Below are 14,312 nucleotides of genomic sequence, written 5' to 3'. Positions count from 1 at the left end.
TATTGGTAATTTGAAACATTACATTGGGTAAAGTAACAGTAAACAACATAGAACTTTCTACCAAAGAACATTATCAAGAACACCATGTTAAATGCAATCTTTCCTGGCAATAGAGGGATGAACTAAATGTTGTTCTAATCCCATGTTCCTTTACTCTCACTACATTATTCCATATGGGAAAGCCATTTCTTTCTCCCTAGTTGAAAGTATTATTATTTCTGCTCCAGAACTGACAGATTTAACTAGTTCTACATATCAGAAATGTAATTCTAGAAAACATCTAGCACCACTTAAAATACTTTCATAGAGTAACATTTTAAAATACAGAGGTCTGACCAGATGGCTTCACAGGTGAATTCTATCAAACATTGAGAAGAGCTAACACCCATCCTTCTCAAACTCTTCCAAAAAATTGCAGAAGAAGGAACACTCCCAAACTCATTCTACGAGGCCACCATCACCCTGATACCAAAACCAGACAAAGATACTACAAAAAAAGAAAATTACAGACCAATATCACTGATGAAAATAGATGCAAAAATCCTCAACAAAATACTAGCAAACAGAATCCAACAACACATTAAAAGGATCATACACCATGATCAAGTGGGATTTATCCCAGGGAAGCAAGGATTCTTCAATATACACAAATCAATGGATGTGATACACCATATTAACAAATAGAAGAATAAAAACCATATGATCATCTCAATAGATGCAGAAAAAGGTTTTGACAAAATTCAACACCGGTTTATGATAAAAACTCTCCAGAAAGTGGGCATAGAGGGAACCTACCTCAACATAATAAAGGTCATATATGACAAACCCACAGCAAACATCATTCTCAATGGTGAAAAACTGAAAGCATTTCCTCTAAGATCAGGAACAAGACAAGGATGTCCACTCTCACCACTATTATTCAACATAGTTTTAGAAGTCCTAGCCATGGCAATCAGAGAAGAAAAAGAAATAAAAGGAATACAAATTGGAAAAGAAGAAGTAAAACTGTCATCGTTTGCAGATGACATGATACTATACATAGAGAATCCTAAAGATGCCACCAGAAAACTACTAGAGCTAATCAATGAATTTGGTAAAGTTGCAAGATACAAAATTAATGCACAGAAATCTCTTGCATTCCTATACACTAACAATGAAAAATCAGAAAGAGAAATTAAGGAACCAATCCCATTCACCATTGCAAAAAAAAGAATGAAATACCTAGGAATAAACCTACCTAAAGAGGTAAAAGACCTGTACTCAGAAAACTATAAGACACTGATGAAAGAAATCAAAGATGACACAAACAGATGGAGAGATATACCATGTTATTGGATTGGAAGAATCAATAGTGTGAAAATGACTATACTACCCAAAGCAATCTACAGATTCAATGTAATCACTATCAAATTACCAATGACATTTTTTACAGAACTAGAACAAAAAAATCTTAAAATTTGTATGGAGACACAAAAGACCCCAAATAGCCAAAGCAATGTTGAGGGGAAAAAATGGAGCTGGAGGAATCAGACTCCCTGACTTCAGACTATACTACAAAGCTACAGTAATCAAGACAATATGGTACTGGCACAAAAACAGAAATATAGATCAATGGAACAGGATAGAAAGCCCAGAGATAAACCCACGCACCTATGGTCAACTAATCTACGACAAAGGAGGCAATGATATACAATGGAAAAAAGATAGTCTCTTCAATAAGTGGTGCTGGGAAAACTGGACAGCTACATGTAAAAGAATGAAATTAGAACGCTCCCTAACACCATACACAAAAATAAACTCAAAATGGGTTAAAGACCTAAATGTAAGACCGGACACTATAAAACTCTTAGAGGAAAACATAGGAAGAACACTCTTTGACATAAATCACAGCAAGATCTTTTTTGACCCACCTCCTAGAGTGATGGAAATAAAAACAAAAATAAACAAATGGGACCTAATGAAATTTAAAAGCCTTTGCACAGCAAAGGAAACTATAAACAAGATGAAAAGACAACCCTCAGAATGGGAGAAAATATTTGCAAACGAATCAATGGACAAAGAATTAATCTCCAAAATATATAAACAGCTCATGCAGCTCAACATTAAAAAAACAAACGACCCAATCAAAAAATAGGCAGAAGACCTAAATAGACATTTCTCCAAAGAAGACATACAGATGGCCAAGAGGCACATGAAAAGCTGCTCAACATCACTAATCATTAGAGAAATGCAAATCAAAACTACAACGTGGTATCACCTCACACCGGTTAGAATGGGCATCATCAGAAAATCTACAAACAGGGCTTCCCTGGTAGCGCAGTGGTTAAGAATCCACCTGCCAATGCAGGAGACACGGGTTCAATCCCTGGTCCAGGAAGATCCCACATACTGCAGAGCAACTAAGCCCGTGCACCACAACTCCTGAGCCTGCACTCTGAAGCCCGTGTGCCACACCTACTGAAGCCCGCGCGCCTAGGGCCCGTGCTCCACAACAAGAGAAGCCACGACAATGAGAAGCCCAAGCACCGCAACAAAGAGTAGCCCCCGCTCACAGCAGCTAGAGAAAACCCGCGCACTGCAATGAAGACCCAATGCAGCCGAAAATTTAAAAATTAATTAATTAATTAAAAAAAAAAGAAAATCTACAAACAACAAATACCTAGAGACCTAGAGACTGTCATACAGAGTGAAGTAAATCAGAAAGAGAAAAACAAATATTGTATGTTAATGCATATATGTGGAACCTAGAATAATGGTACAGATGAACAGGTCTGCAAGGCAGAAATAGAGACACAGATGTAGAGAACAAATGTATGGACACCAAGGGGGGAATGTGGGGAGGGGGAGGTGGTGGTGGGATGAATTGGGAGATTGGGATTGACACGTATACACTAATATGTATAAAATTGGTAACTAATAAGAACCTGCTGTATAAAAAATAGTAAATAAAATAAAGTACAAATCAAAAATAAATAAATAAATAACTAAAATACAGAGGTCAGAGGCCTTTCTGGAGAAACTGAAGGAAAGAGCTACCACCCTGATCATCTGGCAAGGACGAGGTAAGGAGTTTTACAGTAACTCCACAACCTTTTGGATATCAATCATGTCAAGTAAGTATCAACAGTGAAACAGCAGCATAAGGAAAACAAGTTTCACTCATGTGTATCCAGTGTAATTTAAGAGTGTGCCTGGCAGAACAGTAGCAAGATACATGATCTACCTGGAAACCAAGGCTAGAAGATGCTAATTCCAACTCAGCAAATGAATCATTATTGGACCTTGGGAAATTTAGTTAGCTTGCTTTCTCTGCCTACAAAGGTAAATAGTAATAAGCAGATACTTTCATTTATTTTTTAAATTATTTATTTATTTGGCTGCGCCAGGTCTTAGTTGTGGCATGTGGGATCTAGTTCCCTGACCAGGAATCGAACCTGGGCTCCCTGCATTGGGAATGTGGAGTCTTAACCACTAGACCACCAGGGAAGTCCCTAAGCAGATACTTTTAGAATAAATCTTTGAAATCTGAGAAAGAGCACTTCCCTGGTGGCACAGTGGTTAAGAATCCGCCTGCCAATGCAGGGACAAGGGTTCGATCCCTGGTCTGGGAAGCTCTCATATGCTGTGGAGCAACTAAGCCCATGAGCCACAACTACTGAGCCTGTGTGCCACAACTACTGAAGCCCACATGCCTAGAAGCCCGTGCTCTGCAACAAGAGAAGCCACTGCAATGAGAAGCCCACGCACTGCAATGAAGAGTAGTTCCCGTTTGCTGCAACTACAGAAAGCCCACACACAGCAACGAAGACCCAACACAACCAAAAAAATAAATAAATTTTAAAAATTAAAAATTAAAAAAAAAATCTGAGAAAGAAGGGGACAGGGAGGAGAGAGGAGACAGAGATGGAGAGAAAATGGACAGGGAGAAAGTTGCAAGAGTGAAAAGATGCTGAATTCTGGGCTATACTAAAAGCGATAAGCATAGAGCCTAAGAAACAAAAAATTATATTAACAATACAAGTAAATCAATCATGATTATTTGTTTATACTTATGACAAACAAATGTTTTGTTGGCTGTAGAGCTGAAACAACCATCCCTTCTCTCAGGTTTATGTGGTAGATAGAAATCAACTTAACATTCCATTTAATCCAACAAATACTTATTAAGCCTGGCTTCTGTGTCAAAATGTGGTAGTAAACAAGACAGGCATGGTTCCTGCTTCACTAAGCTGATGAGACAGACAAAACATATAAGTGAATATAATAACTACAACTCACAGAGAAGTGCTATGAAGAAAGTGAGGAAATGAGCCATTATTATATCACAGGGATACCAGAGACAAGAATGTTCCAGGGCTTCCCTGGTGGCGCAGTGGTTGAGAGTCCGCCTGCCGATGCAGGGGACATGGGTTTGTGCCCCAGCCCGGGAAGATCCCACATGCCGCGGAGCAGCTAGGCCCGTGAGCCATGGCCGCTGAGCCTGTGTGTCCGGAGCCTGTGCTCCGCAATGGGAGAGGCCACAACAGTGAGAGGCCCACACACCGCAAAAAAAAAAAAAAAAAAAAAAGAATGTTCCAGAAAGGGAGAACAAGAAGTGCAAAGGCCCTGAGACTAGACTCATTTAGCACATGTCAGTCAGTGGGCTGGGATGGAAAATTTGAAAGAGCAATTCACAGAAAATGGAGATGGAAAGAAAGCAAGAGACCAGGCCCAGTGATGTCTCCTCCTAGGCCATGGCAAGGACTTGGGATTTGACACTGGAGAAATGGGAAGTCTGGGACTGACAAAGCTACACAGCTGGTAGATGTATTTTAGTGCCCTTTACCTTACAGCCCATGATTTTATTTTTTTTAAATGAAAGGTTTATTCAGGGAGATACACACTCCATAGACAAAATGTGGGCCATCTCAGAAGGTGAGAGGCCCCAAGGTGTGGGGGTGGTTACTTTTTATAGACTGGGTAATTTCATAGACTAATGAGTGGGAGGATTATTCCAACAATTTTGGGAAAGGGGCAGAGATTTCTAGGAACTGGGCCACAGCCCACTTATTGGCCTTTTATGGTCAGCCTCGGAACTGCCATGGCTCCTGTGGGTGTGTCATTTAGCTTGCTGATGTATTACAATGAGGGTATACTGAGGCTCAAGGTCTAGTGGAAATCAACTTGTCCACCATCGTGGACCTAGAGCCCATGGTTTTAAATGGCAAGTTTTATTTTCTACCACAGAACCACTCAGAGTGGGAGACACATGGGTTGGACTGATTGGGTTTTAGGTTTTCATATTTTAAATTATTTTTATTAAAAAACTGTCATTCATGGAACACAACGCAAATGTTACCAAAGGTCTTCCAGTGCAGAGTAAGACTCCTTCCCACCTCTGATCACATGATCCCAGCCACCCACCTCCCCACCCCTCCCACAAGTCTCTTCCATGGCCTTAAGGGAGTTGGGTTTTAAGACAACATTCATTCACCAGTATTTATTGAGAGTCTACTCTTTGCCGGGGCTGTGTTAGGTACTGGAGACCTAAGAGACTGAGATGGAATCTCTGACCTCTCAAAGCCTATCGTCTAAAATAGTGGTCCCCAACCTTTTTGGCACCAGGGACCAGTTTCATGGAAGACAATTTTTCCACAGATGGGGTGGGGGGTGGGGAATGGTTCAGAGCAATGGAGAGCAATGGGGAGTGGCAGACGAAACTTCGCTCCCTAGCCCGCCGCTCACCTCCTGCTGTGCGGCCTGGTTCCTGGACCACTACAGGTCCGAGGCCTGGGGGTTGGGGACCCCTGGTCTAAAAGACATGGGAAAGGTCTTAAGGTTTCATTCACAAATATAAGGCAAAGTCAGGCCTCAAAGTAAATAAGATTTTCGATTCCAAAATACTCACATTCTCTTTAATATATCTTAAGAGCTGTATAGGGCATCAAAGTCAACATTAACATGTTTGGGGCCATGCAAACATGCATTTCGAAGCAATTTTCTATTCTGAATATGAAAACTCCCTAAAATAACTTGGTGTTCTTCACTAGTCTAGCCCTGTTCAATCAAAAATATATATTTAATAAATAAAAAAGGAAATGTCCTAGATTATTTCAGGAAATCTACATAAGAGAAAAACGTATGAATAAGGCACAAGAATGTAATGTACAGCATGGTAACTACAGGTAATACTGTATTGCGTATTTGAAAGTAGCTAAGAGAGTGGATCTTGAACGTTGTCATCATGAGAAAAAAAATGTGTAACTATGTGTGGTGATGGATGTTAACTGGACTATTGTGGTGATCATTTTACAATATATACAAATATCAAATCATTATGTTGCACACCTGAAACTAATATAATGTTATATGTCAACTCTACCTCAATTAAAAAATAAGAATTAAAAACACCTAAATTCTGTTTCAGGTGTGCCTTTGAATTCTGTACCAAGGGAATGTATTACTTACTCAAAAAATACAACTAAAAAAAAATTAGGGTACAGATTGTTTAAATGTTCCCTTGAAAGTAGGTGGGGGGGAGGGACAGTCAGGGAGTTTGGGATTGACATATACACACTGCCATATTTAAAATGGATAACCAACAAGGACCTACTGTAGAGCACAGGGAACTCTGTTCAATATTCTGTAACAACCTAAATGGGAAAAGAATTTGATAAAGAATAGATACATATATACGTATACCTGAGTCACTTTGTTGTACACCTGAAACTAACACAAAATTGTTAATCAACTATACTCCAATATAAAATAAAAAGTTAAAAAAAAAAAAAGTAGGCAGAGGGGATGTAGGGCTCTGCCTCCACTATGAAGAAAGGCAGCCATAGTGTGGATAAAAGGACCCTGGAGTAGCGGGCAGTAGTCCCTGGATTTAATACCAGATCCCCCCTGACTAGTGTGGAACAACTAGCCAGTGATTTCTCCACCCAGCTTCAATTAAATGAACCAGCAAATGAGGATGAACACATTTCTACCATTAGACTGTGAGATGAAAGGAAGCCCTTGCCTTTCTTCTCTGATGAATTCCTACTCATCCCTGAAACATTAATTCAAACAGCATCTCCTCCATGAAGCCTTCCTATACTTTCCTGACCAGATGAAGTTATTGGCTCCATCCTCTGGGTTTCAAGTGAAAGGTCTCTAGCATTGCCCCTACTTCTTTCAGTTTCTCCCAGAGCTAGAAAGTTGTCTTTGAAGCTTCCAGGGGGCTACCCTTTCACAATTAGGAGTTCAATAAATACTTGCTTAATGAACGGTAAATGAATGATACATGTTTCCTTGTCTGCATTTGTATACGTAACGTGATTCTGCAAAGAATGTAAGACATGAAGTATCTTTCCATTAACAAATGGCCTTGGGATGTAAAATCATCAACAGTACAACTACTATCCTTTTTCTTTTTCTTTTTTTTTTTCTGTCAAAAATTTTCCATTCCATTGGGGTATCTTTTCTATAAGAAAATGTTTTTTTAACAAGTCGGCGGTGGGGCAGAGCTCCCTATACCTTACAAGCCTTATTTTCCTCTTCAGCTAGTACCTGGCCCTTTAAAATGCCTTAAAATGCTCAACAGATGTTTGCTAAAAGAATGAGTTATTGTTTTAAAGCTTTAAACGATCCAAGACAAACTCAAGCCTTCACGGGCTCTTTCCAAGACTGGATAGAAATATTTTCGTGGGATTCAGACGAGGAAAATAAGTAAACGTGGATAATAAAAGACACTCCTGTATAGTTACAGGAGGGTTAGTTTGGCTTTTATCAAAATTTTCCTTCATAAAAACGCCAAGAGAGCCGAGATCTGGGGTAATTTTCGGGGTTCCCTCCCTCCTTCCTCTCCGCTTCTCTGTGCTTTCTAAACTGCCCGTGGAGCACTGCCTTGCCACAGCGAGGTTTCCCTTCTGCGGCCCTGGGAGCCTAGTCCGGCAGGAACGCTGAGAAAGCTCCCGAGCAGCCTTGATCCGGGCGCCGGTACCTTTCAGCCAGCGGAAAAGAAGCAACTGAGTCCCGGCCTACCAGCTCGGCCACGCGGCGACATACGCCAACCCGGACGGTAGGTACACTGGGACCTGACGACACTGGAACCCAGCGCCCCGGGCGTGGGCGCAGCGGAGCATAATAGCTGACGTACCGCCTCGCCGCGAGGCCCGGCTGAGAGGCGGAAGATGAGGGTGCTGACGCAGCTGGGGGAACTTTGGCTCCATGGCACCTTCCTGTCCGCGACTCCGCCCCCGCCAGAGGGGCTAGGTTCCGGAATTCAAGATGGAGTCGCTGAGTCGAGCTGGGCAAGAGATGAGCCTAGCGGCCTTGAAGCAACACGACCCCTACATCACCAGCATCGCAGACCTCACGGGCCAGGTTGCACTGTACACCTTCTGCCCCAAGGCCAACCAGTGGGTGAGTGCAGCCAGGCCGTTGAAGTCGCCCGCCCGGCCGCCGCCTCTTAAAGGGACCGCGGGGACCGTTCTGGGTGGGGGCCGATGAGGGAGGCCAGGGCGGCAGGGGCGAGGCCAGGGACTGGAGAAGAGTCCGGCTGGCCCCTGAGGGGTGTCGGCGGAGCCGCAGATTGGGCGAGAGAAGTAGGTCCAAACATCCGGGGGAAAAGCTGATAGAGGGGAGGGTTGGAAGAGGATCAGTCCCATGGGGTCCGGTTCGAGGATGTGGGCGACTTGCCTTTTTTGCAGGTGTGTTAGAGGATATGAGACCGGTGGAGTTATAAAGATGCCTGAAAGATTGTGTTTGAAGCTTTGAGCGTTATTAGATAAAGTATATATACATAATCTATAAAATAAACACTCCTTCTCTCCCCCCAATAGACATAAATAAGGGCTCCCTTCTCAGAGGTCATTTGGATTTATAGCTTGAAATCCAGTTAGTTTCAATTATTGGAAGAGAGGGGTTGGGGATAAGTCCTGCATTTATCGAACTACACTGTATTTCCAGAGTTTGGAAAAGATTTCAAGGCGCTTAGGAAAATGACTTCCATGTTAATTGGATTACCTTGAAACCTTTGGAAAAGAGACCCTGTGTCTGTTCAGCAATGCTGCTGGTGATGTCACCTCTGAATGCACCCATCAGACTAAGTACTTTTTGTCTTTTTTGCACGGGAGAGGATCCGAAAAGTTGCATTCAGTTTGTTCACTGACTTGTTAGCCCGTTTGAAGCTTCGTCCGTTGTTTAAATAACATAATTAGGGAATTTCCTGGCGGTCCAGTGGTTAGGACTCCGCACTTCCGCTTCAGGGTGCCCGGGTTCGATCCCTTGTCGGGGAACTAAGATCCCACAAGCCGTGCAAGTGGCCAAACAAATAAAGGTAACAAAATTTCCCATTAAAAAAAAATTGAACCTTCTTGATTAACTCATTCAGCTATATAGGCTTTACTTAGGAAATAATCCGTAAATATTTGTTGGATCGAATTAATGATTGACGTTAACATTTCAGTAAGAATTGAAATCTTTATACTAACAAAACTGAAAGATTATTATCGTAGTATGTCCTTTACAACATAGTGCAGATACATAGGTTATAGTTAATTAGTAATTTTGTGAAAAATCATTTGGCATTTATAAACAGTTAATTCAGATAAAGAGAGTTTTCAAAGTCATCTTGCTTTACTTTATCCTCTTTCCTTCACCTCCTGTAAGAGAAGGAGGTATGGGAAGCTAAAGAGAACAAAATTATAGATTTTTTTTTTAAGTGTGGCTGTTTTAGACATTGCTTTAGTTTGAATCGTTCTTAATCATTTTTCTTGCTCTACGTATGAATTTTTGTAATATGGGTTGCAGACAAATGGTGAAGATTTGGGACATGGACTTATTATTTGGGGCATGGACTTAGGCTTTTATCTCTAGTTTGTCACAGACTTCCAATATTTTGGAATTTTAATTGTGTTGTTCACCTTTAAATATGAAATACAAGCTATAATAACCTGAACTGAAAAATAAGCTGCCATTATTCATTTGGGTCATGGCACATGGAGTATAACCAAAGTCTCTTCTCTCATTGTTATTTTACAGTGAGTTGTAACTTTACACAGCGGTTTATTTGGGCAAGTTTTCTTTCATTGTGAAACCGTTGATTACCAATTTCTTGCACTAATAAAGTTTGAAAGGCAAGAAAAAGCCTCTGAATTTTTAGTAAGGAAAAGTTTCATTATGATGTTTAAGCTAAGGCAGTACTCCTGGAAGAAATCAAGATGGTAAATATTTTTTTAAATTATTTTTTCATCCCAGCAAATTCAGTTTTATATGGCTGACATTTAAGTTTGCTAAGTTTGTTGATTACCTTAAACCATTTAGGTCCTATTTGGGCTGTGAACTGTAGACTAATGTGTTTCTTTTGCTTTTTTAAAAACATTGTTATTGTGTGGTTTTGTTTGTTTGTTTGTTTTTGCGGTATGCAGGCCTCTCACTGTTGTGGCCTCTCCCGTTGCGGAGCACAAGCTCCGGACGCGCAGGCTCAGCGGCCATGGCTCATGGGCCCAGCCGCTCCATGGCATGTGGGATCTTCCCGGATCGGGGCACGAACCGGTGTCCCCTGCATCGACAGGCGGACTCTCAACCACTGCGCCACCAGGGAAGCCCCTGTAACTGTGTTTAAAACCTAAATACGCTCTTGTCACAGCAAATGAAGGATGATGAGTTGTACTTTGTTAATCAAAACATTTACTTTAAGCTAAAAAACAGTTTTTAATTATTTGTAAGACCTATAAGAATTACACTAAGACAGAGTATAGTTTCAATATTCATGATTCTTCAACACAGTTTTAAAAATAACAAACTAATTGTGTTTGACAGTAACTCTTAACTAAATTTGCTACAAAATTTGCTACTCATAAAAATATACCAAAATCCCCCAATGATGAAACAAAGTGCCCTATAAGAAAATGTTTTTTTTTCCCCCTAGTAACTTTGATAAACTTTAAAGGTGAAGAAATTGCTTTATACAGGACCTTGGCTTTAAAATTAAGAAATTTGGCTAAAACATTTTAGTTTTAAAAATTGAAAGCTAATTCTAGAATTTTTCTCCTTTAAATTTTAAAAAAGGAAAGGGAAATTGCTGCAGATACAGGCGTGTTGGTAGATAGAACATTGCATATCAGTTAATACACATCAATAGAATAGAAAGGATACAAAAGAAACCGGTAATAGTAGTCTGTGGAGAAGACCTACTTGACCTGTTCAAAGTGATTAATTTTAAAATAAATAAGTTGATCTTAAACATGAAGTATTTCTTCTCCATTGGGACTACTTGGGGTTAGATTATGGGAAAAAAACTAATTGTCTCATTGTCTGTTATAGGAGAAGACTGATATAGAAGGGACCTTATTTGTATATCGAAGGTAAGCTTTTTTAAAAAAATTTTTTTTAATTTTTTTTTTTTAATTTGATGGTGAATGGTGTCATATGGAGTGATTCAACCCTATCGTATATTTGTCTTTGGGACCTTCCTGCTTGACCCTTCAAGTATTCATCCATCCCTCGCTGTGAGATCCTTACCAAGTAATGTCCTTTCTTTGACACTTCCTGTGATTCAGAATCAAACAGAACTAGAATTTATTTAGGAACCTAGCAAAATGGAAAACGTTTTCTAGTAAAGAATGAGTCTAAAGCAGTTGCCTTTCTCCCTCCCCCCATATTAAGAAAAATAGAATACATTGAGAAAAATAGTTGAGAAAAAGAGAATAGATGGACTAGCTGTTGTGTGATTACTAAACAAAAAGTTATCTTCTAAGACTCTGGTTCTGTCCCCTTTCCATCTACCCCCAAAAGCTTTGGATTTTGTCAGTGTCTGTAGTAATATGTATTTTTAGTTTGAGAGTCCTTTAGAAAGCCTAGATTATTCATAATTGCACATTTTTTATTTTTAACTTTTCTGAGAATTATCGTCTTAAAACATGATTTTTAAAAAAATGATTGGTTTGTAAATGCAGCTTGTGTTTTGTTCGGCAACTTTCTTGGCCTAAAGGCAGCTGACAGGGTATGTTAGTCATTGGAGTTCCTTGTTTTCCTGGATCCCTCTTAGGTCTTGCTCTGACTGAGGTAGGTTCCTTCCTTTGGTTTCTAAAGCTTAGGGAACTCAGCAGGAGTTATTACTGATACCTGGTTCTTTTCCTGTGTGTGTGTATTGTGAGTTATCTTTTATGGATTGCCTTTCTCCATTTCTCCACTGATGGTTATTAACAAGAATTTGTCAAATATTCTTCTAAATTTTGCTGTACAACTTTGAGATCTTGTCTAAAAATACTGATCTTTTTCTTCCTTTAAATGTATATGCTTTGATGTTACTTTTTATTTTTTTTATTTTTTTTTTTTACTTTTTTTTTTGACATTTTGTTTGCTGTTATTCATCTTTCTCCTTTAAAAAAAAAAAAACACTTTACCCTTCACCTACATTATTTGTCTTCATTACCAATATAAATGTCTAGAAGCTCTTCAACTGTTGTTAGAATGTTGGTACTTGGAAAGTGCTTTGCTGGCCTTATTGTTACAGTAGAGTACAGATCCACCGGTTATAGAAGATGAAATTTAGTTTAGTGAGCGACTTGATTTAATGAAATTTATGGAGGCTTACACAGTATTGATTGTAATAAAAGGAGACCAGAGAAACTCTATTTGGGAAATGTGAGAACATTTTATATACTTTGGATAAATATATACCAGGATGTCAGAATGTCGATTTGGAGAGACCTTAGTATAAAAGAAGCCTGGATTTGGAATCAGAAAACCTAAAGGATTCGGTGAAACAAGTGTATACAGAGAAACAAGTGAGAAACCGTAAAGTGTTGTATACAAGTGAGAAATATCTAAAGGATCATATGCTGAATCATCCTGATATGAGAACCAAGGGTGTTTCTTATTGTAGGATTGGAAGCATTTTCTTTGTAACTCAGGTTTTTCCATAGTTCTCACATTTGATGTAAGAAAAATCATTGTAATGGTGGGCAATAATTATAACCAATCCTGCAACATATTTAAAATAAATTATATTTTTATTGAGCATATGTTTATTAAACATATACTATATGTCTGTCTTGGGACATATCTAAAAAAATGACAACCCTATTTTCATGGAACTTACAGTTTAGTGGAGAAGGACAATAAATACAAAAAATAATAAGTGGTATGGAAAAAGAGAGAGGAGGATTAGAGGTATTGAGTTTGGGAGCATTAAAAAGGGTAGTTCTCTAGTGGCCTCAGTGAGAACAGGACAGTTTACCAAAGGCTTGCGGAAAATGGGTAACTCTAGATTCTAGGCCAGTGGCCCAGGCAGAGGTCTTTAGGTGGAAACATACCTGTAGGAAGAATGGCAAGGAGCCCAGTGTGGCTGGAGCAGGAGGAACAGGGAAGAGGCATAGGAGATGAAGTCAAGGGGGCGCACATCACCTGAGGCCTTGGTGGCCTTAGATAGGACCTTGGTCTTTACTCTGATGGACCGAGAAAGCTTCTGAGAGGAGGAGGGGTATGATCTGACTTAGATTTTTTTGTTTACAATTTTAAGTGCCAATAATATTATATAATGCAATATTGTATTCATTCTTTAAAATGGAAATAAAGAGGTAGATAACATTTCTGCAAATGAACAATAGCAGATTTTTTTTCTTCTATTAAATCTAAGGTCAGCTTCACCTTACCATGGTTTTACCATTGTGAATCGACTGAATATGCACAATCTAGTTGAACCAGTGAATAAAGACTTGGAATTTCAGCTCCATGAACCATTTCTACTATATAGAAATGCAAGCTGTGAGTATCTATCTGTTAATTACAGTGCATATGTTTGCAGTTAAAATTGAGTGACTTCAGTTTCTGTCAGCACATTATTCTTGGAAATTAAAGGTACAATAAAAAATATGGTCTATACTCTTGTGGTTATAAATGAGTCTCTTAGTAAGATCAGAGCTTTTAAATTGGGCTTCTAAAATTGAAACACTCTTTTGTATACAGTAACTTATTACATTATTTTAGTTAACTATACTATTCCATATAATAGCATTACATTATATTCCTATTGTTTGTTCTCTGAACATAAGTTTCACCCTTTGTTTTTGTTGTAACATGTATTATTGGCTGCCCATGCCCCTGAGCAACAGAACTTAGTTTGAGAGACACAGGACAGATACTGATATTTCTGCCCACAAAGAAAGTACATCTTTGCCCTGATTGTGGTATTTTTCGATCTGTTTATTTAGTTGAGTATCTGTTGGGTAAAAGTGCAGGGCCAAGAGCTATTGTACTTTAATGTTAATAATATAATAACCTATGGGGTAGGCCGGCAGTTAAGTCAGCTGAGACCCTGAGGTGAGTGGCGGCTATTCAGT

The 14,312-nt window shown here is 39.4% G+C and overlaps 1 protein-coding gene and 1 long non-coding RNA gene across 2 annotated transcripts in view; one reads left to right on the top strand and one right to left on the bottom strand.

The window, feature by feature from the left end:
- The window catches only part of LOC149748287 (uncharacterized), a 141,230-nt gene that overhangs the window by 116,401 nt on the left and 10,517 nt on the right, over nt 1-14,312 (bottom strand). The gene's annotated exons all lie outside the window — the stretch shown is intronic.
- Nucleotides 8,218-14,312, top strand: part of DCP1A (decapping mRNA 1A) — a 62,487-nt gene continuing 56,392 nt past the window's right edge. Inside the window, exons 1-3 of the mRNA XM_022572861.2 lie at nt 8,218-8,388; nt 11,293-11,333; nt 13,610-13,737. Of these exons, the coding sequence (XP_022428569.2) occupies nt 8,254-8,388; nt 11,293-11,333; nt 13,610-13,737 (304 nt within the window). The 5' untranslated portion in view covers nt 8,218-8,253. The remainder of the gene's footprint in view (nt 8,389-11,292; nt 11,334-13,609; nt 13,738-14,312) is intronic.

This window comes from Delphinapterus leucas, chromosome 10, assembly GCF_059928025.1.
Source record: "Delphinapterus leucas isolate spDelLeu-1000000601 "Yukka" chromosome 10, BTC_Dleu_Yukka2, whole genome shotgun sequence".
Lineage (NCBI taxonomy): Eukaryota > Metazoa > Chordata > Mammalia > Artiodactyla > Monodontidae > Delphinapterus > Delphinapterus leucas.
The sequence above is the reverse complement of the archived record's forward strand: the minus strand, read 5'-3'. Positions and strand labels throughout refer to the sequence as shown.